Genomic DNA, 12511 nt, shown 5'->3' on the forward strand with positions numbered 1-12511 from the left:
AAAAATCAGTTTTTCTTAAACTTCCTAGAATTGGTGGCTATGTTTAACTTTGTTCTCAACTGAATCACTGTGCTATCTGGTACTTGTCCAATAAATCTATGCCACCATAGTTTCTTACATCATTCACCTGGGGTACATTATGAAATGGAAAGCCAGTTCAGAGCCCCCCATTATATTGGGTAAAAAAACGGACTTGTTTTTCAAAAGTCGCACTTCATATGGAAATCAGATGAAGGGACATCTGAGCTAGAGTAGTGAAATAGAAAGAGGCGCGCTTCTTTAAATTAATGAAATGTGTACAAGTGAATAAAATTATTTGAGACTGCAGCCAAGGACAAATGAGGTCAGTGTGCAAGTGCAAATAAAAGAGAAATGATGTCAGGTGCTCAGAATCAAACAAGTTTATAAAAATCACTGTCGGCATTACATAAAGGAGAATTTTGTGCACAATATAGCTATATTGGGGTTAAGCTCACCTACCAGCATCAAGGCATCTCCTGTTGGTGAGATGGACCTCAAGTCGTTTTGTTACAGCTTTAAAGTGCTGTGGATCATGGCTCTGTACTTGTATCCCTTAACTGTTGCATGTGGATGCCATGGTTTGTTTCCTGGGACTACCAGTTGATAGTCTTACTTTTACCCCCTTTGGCTATGCTCACACGCATAAACAAAAGGGTTAAGTGGAAGATAGTCCATGTGGCTTCTTCCTATGGTTTCTGGTGTAAACTTGGGATTTGATATTTGCTCTCGGAGTATTGCAGGATAGCCATTTTGAACCTATTTGTAACATACCTCTTAAAATGTTGACATGGAAGGTGACCGCCTAATATCTCCACCATATCCGAATAGGCGGTGCATTCCTGCAAGGTGCAGTTTTTCGGAGCTCTATTATTTATTATTAGTAGTAATAGGACTGAATTTCTCCAGAAGGTTGTTTCTCTCATTTAATTTTAACCAGTTTGTTTCCAACTGTCGTTTTGCCCTTGTCTTTCGCATCCTCAAAGTGACACAACACTCCTTGGATGTTGTGTGCCTCATTTGGTCTGGTTTTTTTTTTTTTTCTCCGTCTGTCCTTTAAGACCTCACAAAGGTTGGGTGGCCCCCAAACTGGCAGTTTCACACTGGATACATCAACACAACTCATCCTCAGGGCTGTGTTTTTGTTTTTTAAGGGGGCATTTTTATCTTCAGGGTCACTGCATACTCCACCAGCATCATTGTTACATCATGGTTCTTTTAGAATCCGTTTTGTTTGGACCAGCTATGCAAGGGGGTCCTCACCAAGTTTTACGAAATTCTTGTGTCAGTAGACACCTGTTTTGAGTGCACTTGGATGTGTTGGCTTTTTGCCTGTATCATTCTTCCCATCCTGGTCTTCTGAGGGCTGCTTTGAAATGTCCCACATGCTTATGTCCCCAAATGCAATATCAGAAGTCAGAGTATTTTTATACTCGCCGCTAAATTCTTTTCTTTTGTAGTTCATTGGGGGACACAGGGCTTTTCCATTAGTTTCGCCACAGTCTGTTTCTTATGTGGTTGGCTTGTTGCCTTTTTTTGCTATTCTCGATCTGCTTCTCCCTTACGCTCTTTGTCCTTCCACATTAGCCAGCCTAGACTATAGGAATTGGTGCTGGTTACACTTTTAGAGAAGGGAATTTAAAAAAAAAAAATATAGATTTATTTAATCCTTTTTTGTTTCTCTTACATTAAATTCAAAATTCCACTTTTTACTGCAAATGCTCTTTGATACAAAGTGGGTTTCTGTGCCTGAAAGTTGGATGTGTCCAATTCTAACTGAGGCACTTGGTGTGCAACCTCCTGGGGGGCATGCTCGATAACCCACCATTTTCCCCATAAAACTACAATGGAAACTGACTTACAAGTAAATTAAAATAAAATATCTGATTTTGGGGTCAATTGGTGGTACAGTGAGAAAGTTCACTACTTCACTCCAAAAACTGGCCACGGGAGAATACATTCAGTTGATGTGCCAGAAGTCAGCATCTCTCTGAGCTGCACTATGTCTTATATAAGCTATGGTATAGATTTGAGCGATTACATCTCTAGTTAGCCCGTACATGCGTCTCTGGAGAGTAGCCTCTGTCGTTTTAGTAGACTGCAACTCGTTATTTGTTGCTATTGTCTAATTTATCACCTGTAAAGTAATTTAAAAATGACTACCCGTTCTTCACAGCAAGACTACTTCCTTGAGGAAATGCTGTCTTATCTGAAGTATCTATTAGCTCTTTCTAAGAGTTTCTACAAAGGGTTTGCAGTTATTTAACCCATGACTTGTTTCTTTTTCTTTTGTTTGCTTTTTTATTTTGTTTTTACTTTTCTTTCTTTTTTTTTTTTTCTATTCACTTGTCTGATAAGGTGTTTTCTCTTGTTGCAGGGGCATTCCTGCCATGGTTGATTTTGCTGCAATGAGAGATGCTGTGAAGAAACTGGATAAAGATCCTACATTAGTGAATCCCGCTTGCCCCACAGACCTCATCGCAGATCATTCTTTGCAGCTGGATTTCACTAAATGGTATTGACGTTTTCATAGTGAATTAGCACCCATTGCATGTCTTCAAATGTTTATTTGTATGATAAGTTTGCAATTTTATATGTACCAGAACATGCACATTTCTTTCTATGTTTCACTATATAACTGAAGATTTAAAAATCTTGTATCCTGGCTGCATGGCACCCTGTATGTCTCTGGGATGATTGTATATCTAATTCTCCCTGCATTACTAATCTTATTTTCCTACTCCATGGCAGCCCACACAATGGGTTAATACCCTACTCGGCTGAGTGTAGACAGGAAAAAACTTTTCCACCTGGAGTGTATATAAGGTGGCTCCTCCTCCATACTGGTATAATTTTTTTTCCTGTCTCAGCATGAGTAGGCAGGGTAGTGTTTTTTTTTTTTTTTGTTTTTGTTCTATTAGGGCTTACCTAAATCTAGGTCTGGCTTTTCCTTGGAAGCTTTCTGGCTGCAGTAGAGTACCAGTAATGGGGCCTGTGCAGGGCTGGAGCTGGATGGCGAGTCTAACCCTCCCACGCCTCCTTTAACAGACAACTATCAGTGAATGCTGTATCCTTCCCGCTAAATGCACCTCTGTGAAAGGAGTGTAGGTCTGGCTGGATGATCCAGTAAACTGTGTCCTGTGTGGGCGCATGCGTTGTGGTCCCCAAGACTCCGTGCGGGCGCACGAGCAGTGGATGCCCGTATGTTGTGCGGGCGCATGAGCAGTGGATGCCCGTATGTTGTGCGGGCGCATGAGCAGTGGATGCCCGTATGTTGTGCGGGCGCATGAGCAGTGGATGCCCGTATGTTGTGCGGGCGCATGAGCAGTGGATGCCCGTATGTTGTGCGGGCGCATGAGCAGTGGATGCCCGTATGTTGTGCGGGCGCATGAGCAGTGGATGCCCGTATGTTGTGCGGGCGCGTGAGCAGTGGATGCCCGTATGTTGTGCGGGCGCATGAGCAGTGGAGGGTGCCGTGGATGGCCTAATATTTCTGGTATAGGAAATTTATAAAGTTGGCAATGAAGGGCAAGACAAGGCGCCCAAAGGGGGGACATTAACAGTTTTGTACAATGCATTTTTGGATCACAAAGATGTCGCTGTAGATACTCCTTATAAGCAGCGAACGCCCATAGTGTGGCTCATGGTTTACTTCAGGTGCATTTAAGCCTCTGGATTCCAGAAGCTGGAAATACCTGCACAGATGGACCAGGAACCCACTCCAAAAAAAGCCCTTAGTGTGAGTGTTTTTATTAATATTCTTAGCTTAGTCAGCTAGTCAGTAATTCTTGTTATTTGGTTGAACAGTACCCCTATGGAACTTGTGCAAGGGAAAAGGTCAAAGGATACAAATATCAAAATTCAGTCCCTGGCACATCAAGTTCAAACTCGAGCACGAGTTTCAACACGAAACTCCCTCCACCTTCTAGGAATTTTCTCCACGACTATAGGTATCATTCTGTGGGCAGGGTAGCACATAAGGAGCCTTCAGTCAAGTATGTATGCCAAATGGGATCAGACTGTAGGATCACTAGATTTTATGCACAACCTTCCAAAGAAAGCAAGATGGTCCCTCGGTTGGAGGCAGCATCTGGGCCTAGGAGGTCAGGGTGTGGCTCTCTCAGAGCCAGAGTGGACGTTTGTCACGACGGATGCTAATTCTATAGCCTGGGGAGCTCACATGTAGACAATGATAAAGCAGGAGGAGTAGAAACGTCTTGGAAATGAGGGCAGTCATGCATGCGGTCTGACACTTTCAGGCCTCTCTGGTCCAAGCATCTAAGAATATTCTCGGACAACAAAACAGTAGTGGCCTTTATAAACAAACCAGGCGATACCAAAACCAGAGCAATGACAGCAGAAGTGACCACCCTAATGTGGTGGACAGAAAATAATCTGAAATCGCTCTCAGCCCTCCATGTGGTAGATAAGAACAATGTCCTGGTGAACTAACTAAGCAGACACCAAGTACATCCGAGAGAATGGATTTTGCACAAGGAAGTCTTTCAACTTATAAGTCAAAAGTAGGGATTCCTGAAATAGATCTTATGGCAATGGGGGACAAAACCTAGATACCCCAGTTTTACTCCCATTACAGGGACAGCAAGGCTCTTGGGATAGACGCCTTTTCAATAGCATGGGACTTCAATCTCATGCTTTCCCATGCTTTTTCACAATTATCTCTTGGCTGTTGAGGAAGATAAAGAAGGAAGCGGCAGAAGTGATCGCAATCCTCCCATGTTGGCCCCATCGCCCCTGGTTTCTGGTAACGAGTATCATGCTGCAGGAGCAACCATGGCCGTTGCCAGACAGATCTAATTTCGCATATCAAGGCTCCATTTTATATGCAGACCCGGACTCCCCCCTCGTTTCATGGACTGGGGACTGAGCGGTCACTCTTAAAACTCAAAGGTGTTTCTGAAATGGTAGACATATTAGTTCAAGCAAGGAAAAATAATTCCTCTACAATTTACTACATGATCTGGGAAAGATCCCTTTTCTGGGCAAAGGACAGGACGAGTGATCCCATGATAGCCAGTGTTCTGGTGATCTTAGAATTCCTGAAGAGGTCTTTGCTAAGGGACTAGCTCCCTCCACATTGAAGGTACAGATATCAGCTCTTAGCATTCTGCTTGATACCAAGCTGGCATCGCATAAGCTTATTGTCCAGTTCTGCCAAGCAGTGAAGAGGTTACAGACAAGAATAAAACCCTTCCTAGCTCCCTGGGACCTCAATACAGTTCTGGAAGCTTTAACTGTAGATCCATTCAAAACATTACAGAGCATTTCTCAAGGGGCTCGCTCTAAAAGTACTATTCCTAGTATCGAGTGGGAGACATACATGGTTTATGGTGTGAAGAGCCCTTTCTGAACATTTATACAGACAAGGTGGTTTTAAGAACTAACCCAGATTATCTACCAAAAGTGCTGCCGTGGAGTATTTTAAGGAAAAGAAAGTAACCCGAGTATAATTCTCTAATTTTCTTGATAAGGGAATAATTTCCTTATCCAGAGGATAAACGTTGAAGGATAAATACAAAATATTATAGCTTCTCTACGCAAAGGAACTACATGATATTCCTCTAAGAAATTATAATAAACAAGTTTGTAGCTACAAAAGTGACATCTTTGATGTAGAGCACTTTGTATATTGATGAAGACCTCATTGAATTGATCTTAAATTCAACGTTTTAGAATTTGTTAGCTCAAAACAAAGCCAAATTATTCTGTATCTTGATGGTAAATATATCTGCTCTGCAAAGCCATTGTTTAAGTTCATCATTAGTTTAGCTATGCTTCAAGAAAATTGCAATATTATGTCTTTATTACTTTAATCATTCTAATATCTATTTGTGTATTCATACTTTTCTTTCTCCCTGCAGTGCTGCACAGAGCGTGCCTGGTGCAGCCTTCCTTGACCCACACCGACCAGCATCCAAGCTCTCTCCTGCTAAATCAGTAGGTTCCAAATCACAATGTAGAGGACAAAGTGGCTGTAAGGGGGCCTGTAATTCAAGAACATCAAGCAAAAACTCTCGGGAGCAGATTGAGAACACCCCAATGTTGTGTCCTTTCCACTTGCAACCCATTCCAGAGTAAGACTCTCTATGAATATAGTTAGTAGCAGTCTCATATATTTAAATTGTTCTGCAGTGCTCTGTAGATACCAAGTCTTCCTATGTTTTACAAACCAATTTCTGCTCATTCTTATTATAGACCAGAAGCTGCTCTGAAAAGTCTTGAGATTGAATTTAACAGGAATAAAGAGAGGCTTCAGTTTTTCAAGGTAAGGACAAAGACATATTTACACTTGGCAGCAGATCCAACTAAAGGGTCCCATTTTTCACCTGAATTAAACATGTGGAGCAAGGGCTGCAAATTCTATCTTTTTTCCATGCAGTGAGTAGACTGACTGCCTTGACCTGAGTTCTAGCAGTGCAACACAGTACATGTTTACAATAGCTATCTAAAATTGTACTTGAGTTAATGTATTTACTCAACTATCATCAAGTAAAAAAATGAAAATAAACAGGTTATTCCCTGAGAAACTGAACCAAGGGAAAAATTGAGGGGGATTGAGTTATTCTAGGTTACTTAATAATCATAAACAAGTGCTCGTGAGCAGGCGTGGGTGTCCGGTCAGTGACCAACTTCAGGAGAGAACTTCCTCTAAGGTGATAAGTAATTTGGTTGATGAGCCTTTTATGCAGAGCTCTTCTGTTGCTAGACTTTTATAAGTCGAAAAGCTGGCTCCTAAATTTTGCTTTTGGGGGGTTTTTTTGTACCTGTCAAATTTGTGAACACAGCAACTATACATTCTCCAGTGTGTGTCTCCTTTTTGTGTCAGTGGTGTTCAAAGGCTTTCCAGAATGTGACCGTGATTCCGCCAGAAACTGGAACTGTGCATCAAATAAATCTGGAGTACCTATCCCGTTTAGTTATGGAAGAGAGAGGTTTCTTATATCCAGACAGTGTACTTGGTACTGACTCTCACATCACTATGGTGAATGGCCTTGGAATCTTGGGTTTGGGTGAGTACATGTTTTTTCTCCTCTTTACATGCCCTTAAATGATTTGGGATTTTCTGAGGGGATAGATGTACATTTTTATTATTTATATATCGAGCTGTAGTAAAAAAAAAAAATACAAATCTCCTAAGTTTGTTTGTCAGCGCACTTGACAAAGTCTATTACATTCAATGGGAACGCATAGCCACTTGCGTTTTTCACATGTATTAAGCTAGAGGAAGATGTTCTGGTTTGTCAGATGCATGTTAAATAGCACAGAGTGAATGCATTTTGTAAATGCGTCAAAACGCGACAACCGTAGACAAAACACTAGTCAAATAAAGTCAATTGCATTGCGTTTGACATCCATTTTCACTTTCATTTTTTAACGCAAAATAAGTGCCAATGAATATGAGGCCTTATTCAGCAGCATCGACATTGGGATATCATCTAGGCTGTAGCCGTCTTTCCTTTCATTTGCTTTATTTCTGTTATAAATATTCAAAATAAATTCTGGAGAAAATGTTCTCTTTTTCTTATTCTGCTAATTGTAAAATTTGATGCGTAAGCTTTGTTTGTCCAAAACAGAACAATTGTAGACCTTAAGTGCCAGACACAAGCCAGACTTCTGGCCTTTTACGGATAAAAGGTGTCTAAATTAGTGATAGTTATAATTACTGCATAATATTGAAAATTTGACATTATAGGCCTGAAACATGGCATTTTTTTTATTGTGGCTACCTGCACAAGGAAGTATAGCTATACCCCATTCACAAGTGCCTTTGCAACAAAGTTTTCACTGACTCGGATTTTAGGTCCTCCTTTTTGGGGCATATTCAATTGTTAGCAAGACGGGTGAAAATCCCGCGCTCTAAAAAAAAACGAAAAACCCCGCGCTCGTTTTTAAAAAAAAAAACAAAAAAAAACCGCTTAATTCAATTGTTAACATTGCATCCACCCCCTCGCGCTCTATTATTGGTCCTAGCGAGTTTGAAATGAGGAGTGGTTAAGGCAGTAATTTTAGTATAAAAAAAATAAAAGAAAATTAATGCAATCAATAAGGGCCCCAGCACTGCAAAGGAGATTGGGCCCCTACACTGCAATCAAGAAGGGCCCCAGCACTGCAAGCAACAATGCCCCCCCCCCCCCCCCCCCCCCCAAGCCGGACATTTCTTCGAAGGTACAAATATTTGTTGGGACTTTGCGTAAATGAGTGTGTGTAGGTAAAGCATCAGAAAACAGGATTTTGTCCATGGTGAGTATTTTGTTTTTAATAAAAATCTATGGTGTACATGAGGGTGTTTACTGTATTTCTTGGGGTTTTATTATTTTTAATAAAGATTTGTGGTTGTAATGAGGGTGTTGTGCTTTTATTTAACATTTTGCTTTGTGGAACTACAGATCACAGGCATCCGTGGGTGTAAGAGTATTTTGGCACTTGTGGTTCTACAAGTGCAAACATGCCCTGGGTGCCATGGGTACGCTGATGCTTGTAGTTAGACAAGTAGCAGCATGCCCACACTATTTAGGCCAACATGGCTGGCTGGGACATGTAGTTCCACAAGTCAAATTTTTTTTTATTTTTTTTTTCATACAAAATCCCCATTACCCTACTACCCACAGCCCAGGGGTAGTAGGAAGAGCCCTAGTGCTATCGGCAACGGGCTGCGTCCCGTCCCCCGCTATAGTGCCTATCACCCCGGCTGGTTTGCCTAGTGCTGGTTCAATTAAAATAGGGGGAACCCTACCCAAAATTTTTCAAAGATTTTAACACACACAGCAATAGCCTGCGAGCACTAGGGTTAAGACTAAATAGAGTGGGGAGCAAACGCTTTTGGTTTTAAAAAATAAATAAATAACATGCTACTTTTCACAATTTTGATGAGAGCTGACTGAGGTCAGGCACATCCACCCCCCCCCCCCTCCCCCTTTAAAAAAAAAGTTTAAATACATGCACCACTAATGGATTTTTTTAAAGGGGGAACTTTCAAAAAATTATTAATTATTACACTTTTTTTTTTAAAAAAAATAGTACTTTTCAGTTTTTAGGTTATTTTTATGAACTTTTACACCTATTTTTTCAGTTTAACGTATATTTTTCTTAACTTAATAAAAAAAAATTTTCTTTGAGCAGACCAAGGAGGTGCGAGATGAAACCGCAGATTTGCCTGTTTCACCCACAGCGTTAAAAAACAATTGAATAGCTTTTTCCGCTGAGGGTTCGCATCCAGCCTATACTTTAACATTGACAAACGTTTGGAGCGCGATAAGACCGTTTCGGTAAAAAAAAATAAAAAATTTGAATTGCGGGACAAGTTTCCGCGCTCGAAAATAATAATAAAAAAAAAAAGACGTAACACGCTCGAAATTACAAACTCGCTAACAATTGAATACCCCCCTTTGAGTAAATCTAAATAGTGGGTGCAAATTGGCACCTGGACAAACAATGTTGCAATGCAAAAAAGCAGTATATTTTTGCATGTAAAGAAATAGTGTCTGCTTTTGAATGAAGTGAACAAATATTTCACAGCTTTATTTTAGAGTTCAGCTAGGACACGCCCCCAGTTCAGTTCCAAATCTGTCTGCATGTTTTAAGGTTTCATCCCCTACAGTGCAACAAGGATCAGGCCCTTAATGTGATCTTTACTACATTGGATTAAACTGCATCAGATCAAAATGTAACAACAGGTGATTGTGCATAGGATGAGATATTGGACAACTTCTTTTCTTTGCAGCTGATTTGGAATTTTCTTTTGCTTTGTGCCTACCCAGTTTGTTCTGATCCCAATGTAAGTACACTTATAAGAGTGCAGGGTGTACTTTTAACATAATAAAAGGCCTGTTCACCCCAGTTACTTTTCATGCAGTGGATGTGATATAAGAACTGAACTAACTCTTCATTTCTCCAACATTCTTTATCAATTTTTCTTCTGCAGGTGTGGGAGGAATAGAATCAGAAGCTGCCATGCTGGGCATACCCATTACATTAACTCTACCAGAGGTTGTTGGATGTGAGGTGACTGGCTCTGTTGGTCCACTTACTACTTCCATAGATGTTGTTTTAAGCATCACCAAGGTGAGCTCATTGTCACTACAATAGACATGTCACCTAAACACGGTGTAGGTATCCATTTTGTGGGCTGAACCAAATCACTTTGCTTGGAAACAAGGACATCACTGAAGCTCTGCCTGATTTAATATTCATGAGGCCTGACTTATTCACGAGTTCCTAATGATCTGGAATGACCTCCCTCGCTCCATCAGTCTGTCCTCTAATTTGAGCACCTTCAAACGGGCTCTCAAAACCCATCTGTTCCTGAAAGCCTACCAGCCATCCACCTAACCTTCTCCTTCCTGGTTCTCCTTACTTCCCTGTTTGTGCTCCTTGTTTTCTTGCTTCCCTCCACTGACTCCTGTAAGGCTGCTGTTTGTTTCCCCTCCCTTTAGTCTGTGAGCTCTACCCTTCTGTATTAACTCCATTCCTGTACTAGCTTTCCTTGGAGCTTTTGGAGTCTTGGTTCTACTCATTTTTGCTCTGTACTGTTGTACCCTGTATTGTCTACTATTTGTATTCTATTTTGTACAGCGCTGTGGAAACCTTGTGGCGCCATATAAATAAATATTAATAATAATAATAACTGAAAATGGATGAATCCTCTGTGTAGGAGACTGGATCACTTTAAATTTAGTATAATTTAACTTACATATGCCATGAATCCCAGTGTAGCTGGTAGCTTTTGCATACCTTTGGTACTTGGTGGTGATGTGGTGACACCTTCGATGTAGTAACAAACTTCTTGCTTGAATTCTTTTTTCCAAGAGATTATTACTGTTCTATGAATTAACTTGGAATCATGCATAACAGTAATTTGTTATAGGCTAGCCATAGCAAATTGTTTTCATTTAAATTTTAGCTTCTGCCTCTGATATGTTAAAACCCTTTTATGGTGTGTATATTGCAGTGAAACCAACAAGGCTTGTAATTTTGTCTAGCAATCGCTTTCCCTTTCTTTTTTCAGCTCTTAAGACAGGCTGACGTGTCTGGTAAATTTGTGGAGTTCTTTGGAGAGGGAGTTTCACAGCTTTCAGTTGCTGACCGCACCACAATTGCCAACATGTGTCCAGAGTATGGAGCCACAGTGGCATTCTTTCCAGTGGACCAAGTAACCCTTGGCCATCTGCAACAGACTGGTAAGAATTCTGGGGTTCAGATAATCTGGTGTTTAGGAATGCATTCTAACAAGTTTACAACGTGTAATTTAGCAAGTGTTCAGAATTTCAGTGTTCTCAAACAGACTTTATCTCCAAGTCTGACCTTGAGTTTTAGCTTAAAGTCTGGGGAAGGAGGCTGTAAGCAATCTCGTTCTAGGGCAGATTTTCCATCTTGTAGCTTTCATTTTTTCAGCCGACTTGGGATCTATTTGGTCCCATTAACAAAACTGTATAGAGTGAAGATAGTACAGAACACTGTGTCAGCTACTGTGGCTGTTTATGCAGCATTGTACTCAATATTTTCCTTTTGTGATCTATATGTTAGAGATACATCCACACACAAACGTTAGAACATTTCTATTGAAAAGGTGTTATCATTCAGTCCCATTGGCACACACAGGAGGTTTGCATGCACAAACCCAAAGAACCTCTCATTGATGTTTGAGGAACCACTTGATTGTGTTCAGCATTATTCCCCTGTAGAAATAAGCACAAATGCATGAAGGGATATGTATTTTTTTTTTCATGCTGTTTTTACAATGATCTTGAGTGTCACAACTAGCTTTGTACTGCCTCCAAGTCAGCTGTAAAATAAAAAGTCACAAATAATCAACAAGTAGCAGAAACAAACTATTCAGATTGTAGAAATCAATCTGCGAGACACAGGTTGTACATTTAGAAAGTTTTACTTCACTGGGCATCCTTTTCAAATGTTGGCAGAAAGAAAATGAATCCTGCACAATTTAATCAACCTGATACTGTTTGTTTGGTGTTTTTTTGTAATAATTGTTGCATAGATCACTTTGCTTCCATCTTCAGCGAGTGGAGAGAAGGTTCAGACAGTACAAGGACATTGTTAGTTTAAAAAGACCTACTATAGTTTCCATGATGATCTCTGCATTTCCATTATGTTCTCTCTTATTAGGTGTTGATGAGCACAGACTAAGGACATTTGAGGCCTATTTGAAAGCTATTAAGCTGCTTAGAGAAGAGAAAACTGTGAGAACACCAGAGTATTCCAAGGTAATACACAAACTGGATATGAAAATGTCCCAGCTCTCTAACACCTTTCTTTTACTTCACACTTTCTTTCTATTGATCCTTTTAAAATTGGTAACCAGACATTTCTAATGATCAGTGTGGAGTATCAACTATGAAGTGAAGCGTAATTCTTGTGCTGTGGATGATTACAAAACATTAGCACCAGTGGGGTTATAGGTTTCCCTTCTTCCCGTAATGTTTATTTGAGGTTTCTGTCTCTCTGGCTTCTTCAG

At 40.4% G+C, this 12511-nt stretch overlaps 1 protein-coding gene across 1 annotated transcript in view; it reads left to right on the forward strand.

Moving 5' to 3' along the window:
• IREB2 (iron responsive element binding protein 2) overlaps positions 1–12511 on the forward strand; it is a 59125-nt gene that overhangs the window by 24838 nt on the left and 21776 nt on the right. The window contains exons 5-11 of the mRNA XM_075208404.1: positions 2396–2533; positions 5901–6113; positions 6235–6304; positions 6866–7049; positions 9962–10101; positions 11045–11216; positions 12163–12260. Of these exons, the coding sequence (XP_075064505.1) occupies positions 2396–2533; positions 5901–6113; positions 6235–6304; positions 6866–7049; positions 9962–10101; positions 11045–11216; positions 12163–12260 (1015 nt within the window). The remainder of the gene's footprint in view (positions 1–2395; positions 2534–5900; positions 6114–6234; positions 6305–6865; positions 7050–9961; positions 10102–11044; positions 11217–12162; positions 12261–12511) is intronic.

This window comes from Mixophyes fleayi, chromosome 4, assembly GCF_038048845.1.
Source record: "Mixophyes fleayi isolate aMixFle1 chromosome 4, aMixFle1.hap1, whole genome shotgun sequence".
Taxonomy (NCBI): domain Eukaryota; kingdom Metazoa; phylum Chordata; class Amphibia; order Anura; family Limnodynastidae; genus Mixophyes; species Mixophyes fleayi.